The 6,533-nt window shown below is 42.3% G+C and overlaps 1 protein-coding gene across 1 annotated transcript; it reads left to right on the top strand.

The window, feature by feature from the left end:
- Nucleotides 1-330: 330 nt before the first annotated feature.
- LOC119424446 (bone morphogenetic protein 10-like) lies at nucleotides 331-1,838 on the top strand. Its single transcript, XM_037691924.1, has 2 exons — nucleotides 331-667; nucleotides 805-1,838. Exons 1-2 carry the CDS (start codon nucleotides 331-333, stop codon nucleotides 1,836-1,838), a joined length of 1,371 nt encoding a protein of 456 aa, XP_037547852.1.
- The last annotated feature ends 4,695 nt before the right edge of the window (nucleotides 1,839-6,533 follow it).

Here is a 6,533-nt window from a genome sequence, read left to right as displayed (position 1 = left end):
ACTTAACTAAATGTTATGCTCATCAAAATTGATGCAAGGAGAGCAGCCATCAAAATGAGGCAGTTTATAAGGGGTTTATATAGATAGTCTAAAGCCTCTGGTATGGTGAGAGAGAGGAGGGCACAGCAAGGCCTTAGTGATATCTCCAAACATGTCAGCACAACACATTGGACAGCACCGCCCTGCTCTCAGAACCAAACTTCAAGATCAACGAGGGCAAAGCTGTTTCACACTTTGGCCCCCAACAGCAACCTGTTGTGCTTTAATGAAGGATAGTATTTGCTTTCCTTACATTTCATTTTTGGATTTAAATCTGTCCTCTGCTCAGCGATGACCACTCCGGTTTTCTCCTACTCTGGGTTTGTCCTGAACGTTGTGCTTCTGTCGTTGTCCGGTTTGAGCTGGAGCAGTCCCATTGAGCCCACTGAGACTCGTTACAGGACATCAGTTAATATGGACGACGGTGGGAATCCTCCCCTCAGTGTTCAGGACTTTTTGAGCCAGTTTCTGTCCACACTGAACCTCACCAGACTGAGGTCCCAAACCCGGCCTCAGGTTGTCCATAAAGAACCACTGCCGGAGTACATGCTGGATCTCTACAACCGATTTGCCAATGACTACACTGCAGCCCCATCTGCCAGCATTGTTCGCAGTTTCAAGAACGAAGGTACAAACTTGTTTTGTTTAAAAAACCTTTACTACTATTTAACTACTTCTCTTATGTTTGACATTGCAAAAAAGTGCAATTGTTAGACCACTTTATATAAAAGCACTGAAATCCTCTTTCTGGTATCTTGGTTGCAGATTCCTCCCCATGTTGTATGAGAGCCAAGGGTGTCCGGATATATCCCCTGCTGTTTAACATCTCCCTGCCCCACCGCGAGCACATAACAATCGCTGAGCTCCGACTGTTCATTCTTGTGCGAAAGGCCCAAAGACAATTTGCTGGGTTTAACTGCGAAGTGACAATCTATGAGTCACATGACGGTATTGTCTGGACAAAAGAGGTGGGGAAAGAAGGAAGAGGGAGGGATGAAGAGGAGGTGGTGGAGATGAAGGATTTGGAGGAACTGGTGACAAAACATATCAATGTCAAAGATAATAGCTGGGTGTCGTTTGACCTCACTCGTGTGGTTACACTCTGGCGAAAGTCAGGGTGTGCAACTCACAAACTGGAGGTTCATATTAAAAGTCTGGGGTCAGGGGAAGAAGGGGCCATGGAGGAACGTGAAGGCTTGGATGAGATCGATGTTGACAAGAACTTGGAGGGGAAACATAACTCAATGATGATTGTATTCTCAGATGACCAGAGCAGAGATCACAAACAGGACAGACAGGAGCTCAGTCAGATGATAAAGCATGAGAATGACCTCCCTGTCAGCATGGGCAGGAGCCAGCAATCCTTCTGGGGCCATGTGAATCACGACACTGACCAGGACGAGCTGGACCAACAGTCTGCCCTGCAGCTGCAGTCCAATGTCATCTATGACGCACCTTCTCGAATTCGACGCAACGTTAAGAGCGAGTCGTGCAGGAGGACTCCGCTCTTTGTGAATTTTAAAGACATTGGCTGGGACACGTGGATTATCCAGCCTTTGGGCTACGAAGCGTACAAGTGCAACGGCGTGTGCAACCCTCCAATGACATCTGAGGTCTCGCCTACCAAGCATGCCATAGTGCAGACGCGCCTGAGCCTCAAGAGCCCTGAAAAAGTGTCGCCTGCCTGCTGTGTCCCAACTAAACTGGAGCCGATCTCACTACTTTATCACGATAACGGAGTGATCACTTTCAACCACAAGTACGAGGGAATGGTAGTGGCAGAATGTGGCTGTAGATAAAATCACAAAAACTGAAACTCTAAATTTATCTCTCTTCTCATGTGCTTGTTTCCACGGTTTTATAAAACCCCATATGGTGGAGTAGCTGTAAATTAGAATGAACACATGGTGTAATTTAGCAATTGTATAAATGCAAATTGATAAGTTTTGTGTTGATGTAGAACAGAAACATTTTAAAGTGATGTTACGACGTTTTCAAACAATAATAAGCCGTAATTTATTTAAAATAGCTGGCACTTTTGTATATTAGAGTGATTTGCAAGCATTTCCATCTATTCTTGTGTGTGACAGAACCAAGCTAAAAGATGCTACGTTAGCTTAAAGTTCAGTGAAATTAAAAAAAGCTACTCTGGCTCTCGCTCAAGGTGGACGCTCCTGCCCTCCCTCCTGCTTTTGCTCTCTGTGTGTTTGAAGCTCCTGGCACACATCTCCCAAAATGAAAATTAAGATTATGGATTTGGTGAGCTGGACTTTCAACGCAATCGACAAAATCTTTTCAACAAAACAACAGGATCTTGGAGAACCCTCTTGTCTGGCTGAGACTCACGCTGCGGGGTACATCAGAGATCTGTGGGGAGTTTGGCAGCTGATGTGTCTCTCAGTTCTGTCTCAGGAAGATGCTGAAGACGTTTATATATTTGGATTTATGCGAGCAGGGCTTCTGCTCTTTAGCATCGGCTGGGCTCTGTTTTATCAACTTTTGAAGAAGACTTCAGGAGCAGTTTCAGCTAAGACAAAGCTTCCGAGGCAGTATGAAGGTTTGGTCTGTGCTATGACTACTCAAAATCAGCTGATTTACGAGCTAAACCATAAGATGGAGGCGATTTGTGAGAATCGCAGGCCACCTGCCGCTTCTGGGACTCGTCAGCATGTCGGAGTCTACCTTGAAGAAGGCTCATAACACGGATCAGTGGAGTGGATTCCTATAAACGGGACCATTTCGAACAGGAAAGTTCCAGCTGGACTCAAGGCTGATGAGGAAAAACTGTCTGCCTGAAGAAAATCAACAATTGTGGCTTATCTGAATCTGACTCCCCTGTTTGGCCTTGGATATGAGCCGACTATCAAATTACTCCTGGGACATGGGTAACTAGAGACAAAAGCTTTGTCTATCCCCCCCCCCCCCCCCCAAGAACTTCTGTGCAGGCTTATCAGAACTGCCGACTGAGACAACATCATGAGGACTGTGGCCTATCTGAAAATGCTCATGGACAAATCTCAACACCTTGACGGCAAATGCATAATCATGTTTTTAAACGTGCTTGCTGGTAGAGTTTTTTGATGTCTCAAATCGTGTCCTGATAGGACAGGATGTGAAGAGATCTTTTTTGTAATACCACTATCTTCTTCCCTTTTTCTATTTAAAAGCATTCTGATAAAGAATAAGGTGCCGTGCTTTTCAGCAGCAGCAACGTGCACTCTGCACATCTTTCGGACGATTACGAACATCATTTCACTGTATCCCGGTACGATGATAATAAAGCTTATTCTGATTCTGATTCCGATTCTGAAAAAAGAAATATGTATTATACCTATTGCCTGCCACCTTTTACGCCATATTCTTAAACTTAAATCCTTGCAGGCTGAGAAGGAGTTATTAGTCAAACTTTGTAAATGACAAAATGCAATATTTTGATGTGAGAGAATGTGTTGAGGAGGACTTTCAGCTACTATCAAATATATCTCAATACATGCAAAAATGACAGTTACAGCCATATTTGGATTAGGCACGTTTGTTTAGTTGTGGTGGCTAACTTGAATTGGGGTGACTCCATAAGTTAATCACTTTTTGATGTTTATGTAATGATTATTTTATGAAGTTTTATTAAAATGAATCTGTTTGTTCACAAATTATTTTGGTCACAGAAAGAAAAGGTCGACACCGATAGATAATGTCAACGTTTTCAGCAAAATCAAAGTGTAGCACTCAAACAAAGTATGTGTTGAGGATAATGCTCAGACACCACCACAACAAATTCTACTTTAAATCTTATAAAACTGACTGAATAACAACCATTTCTGTGTTTCCCAAAGCCAGTTAGCTGTGGTGGCCATTTTGAATGAGTTGACCCAAATGTTAATCATTTGTACTGTATTTTTTGGACTATAAGGTGCACTTCAAATCCTTTAATTTTCTCAAAGATCAATTATAATATGGTGCACCTTATGTATTAATTCTGATTATGCTTACTGTCCTTGAACCGATCTTATGTGGTACACGCTCAAAAATCTGTCAAAATGAACTTGTTCCGCTTAATGCCTTATAATCCAGTGCACCTTATAGTCTGAAAACTATGGTAGATGTACACCAAATGAATAACTTCTAAGCGTTTCATTAAAATCTGCCCTGTGTATTGTGACATATGTTGCTTAAAGATAGACATTCACTCCAACAGTTGTTGCAAAGTAAAAAAAAAAAGAGATCTCACAAAATCTGTTAGTGCTTGGGGCATGTATTGGGAATGGTTGTCTGCTACTTTAGCTCAGTGTCTTTAAAATTCACTGCGGTTTAGCCATTTGCATGTTCGCCAACGTCTCTTAATTGCAGTGGCCATATTAAATATGGTTAACTCCAGTTAACCAGTTGGAGGAGAAATATTTTACGAAATGAAGTATTTATTTAGGAACCAGTTTGTCACAAACTATGGAAGGAGATGTGCTAGCTGTATATTTGTAACTAGTGTGTATGTTGATTGTGTATGCTTTATGACATCTCAGAGCTATTGGGATGATTTAAATAAAATATTTTGTCTCCAAGTTGCTTGCCAGGCTTGCAGAAAATGTACTTTCAATGAATTTACACCAGGAAGGAATATTCTGTCTTGGAGACCTGCTGGGCTTCTTTTCAGAAAATGCAGTTTCTTTTTTTTGCAACTTTGCTATCAGCTGCTGTGAAGTCTTTCTTGATGTAATTTGTAATCTGCTTCTGTTTGCACTGATGGAAATACGTACAAAAATAAAACATCTGAAAACGAATACATTAAGTCATCAATCTTTGTATGCCTTGTACGCACCATTTCATTGTCAGGTTATCACATCCGTGTAACAAGCTTAATCCCCATCCCTCCACTGTCACATGCCTGACGGGCCTCACTCCGCTCGCTTCCATGCCATATTGATAAAAAGGTGTCAGAGCCTGGAGTCTTGTTGGCCATCACTCAGGGTTAGACACCCCTCGAAGTGGCTGTATTTGTGAGAACGTGGTGTCAGATTCCTGGTCTCCAGCGCCAACATGTTCTATTGTCAATTCTGCCATCAGGTTGCTTGGTGCACTCTGAGCGCCTTCCGCTTCCCTTTGCTGACACTGTCAGGCTTGTGCTCTTATCAGGGCAGCGGTACAAATGGAAAGAAAAAACAAAACCCATGTCACATCACCACCCAGCTTTTGCTGTTAACAGTCAGAAGTAGGGAGCAATCAAATAACCTTGTGGAACGTTCTGATTTAACAAGTCCGTCACTGTGCGTGCAGATCTGCATCAAGTGTTCAGTGCAGCGTTATCTCAGTGAACGGGTGGATCTACAAGAATCAGAAGCAATTAAAAGGAAACGTATGAAAAAACTTTATTTCTCTTAAAAAGATCTAATCATGTTTTTAATTTAGTTAAGAGAAAAATAAGAACCACTGTGGTTTTGATTAAGTGCTCTCTATCTACAGACAGCAAATAGGTCTAGCTGAGTCTGCCATGTTGGACTCCTCTTTAAGACAGAACCAGCGAATAGCCTCTAATTTTCTCTAAAAGCCATGCTTTTTAAACTATTGAATTCAGTAATCTGGTCTCAGCTGTACTGAGCTGCACTAAAAATAAACAGAAGATCAATAATTAATTTATGGGAAAACATACTTTGCCCCCAAATGTTAGTTTGTGAAGGGAATAAAATGACTTTTTGTCAGTGTCTCTCACATATAGCCATACTGAAGACTCAGTTGACATGGACCCAAAGCAATATTCATACAAACTGGTCTACTGTAGGTCTGATGTAGGGTCAGCATTCATTCATTCTGCTCTCATTAACTTGTTTCTGGGTTTCAGTTCTGTGTTTACCACCATCATTCCGTGGGCCCTAATCAATAAATGCTTGTTGGGTCTGAAAGTGTCAATGTGACTGGAGTTTGGATTTACTGATGGGCAGGTCGGTCTGAGAAGCTCCATGGTGTCTCGTTCTCCACAACTGTATTCAACACCAGCTCCCAACAAGGATTTGTCTTGAGGCTCTTCCTCTACGTTGCTCACATATGATTGCTCTGCGATCCGAACAAAAAGATTGTAACATTCACAGATGACCGTGCTGTTGTTCTGACTTCCAAAAATGATAATCTATTTAAAAAAAAGGATGAGGAGCAAATTGATTATAGCTCAAATTCAATTCAATTCAATTCAATTCAAAATACTTGATTAATCTCAAAGGGAAATTAAATGTTGTAGCTCATCATCCTGGTTTCATTAAGCGTAGTTATATATGCTGAAGGCTGTGAGCAGGAAGGATCTCCCACAGTGGATCTGAAGAATCTGGCCACAGATGCCAATTCGTCCACCTGGACCCAATGGGCCTCTCGGTCCTCGTGGGCAGCAGGACCACCTGAATGTTGGGCAGAACTTTTCCCTGAGCGATGGCCACTCCTCTCAGCAGCTTGTTGAGCTCCTCGGCATAGCAGACAGCCAGCTTCAGGGTCGGGGGATGATCCTGGTCTTCTTG

Source organism: Nematolebias whitei, chromosome 18, assembly GCF_014905685.2.
Source record: "Nematolebias whitei isolate Nwh7 chromosome 18, NemWhi1, whole genome shotgun sequence".
NCBI classification, from domain to species: Eukaryota; Metazoa; Chordata; class Actinopteri; order Cyprinodontiformes; family Rivulidae; genus Nematolebias; species Nematolebias whitei.
The sequence above is the reverse complement of the archived record's forward strand: the minus strand, read 5'-3'. Positions and strand labels throughout refer to the sequence as shown.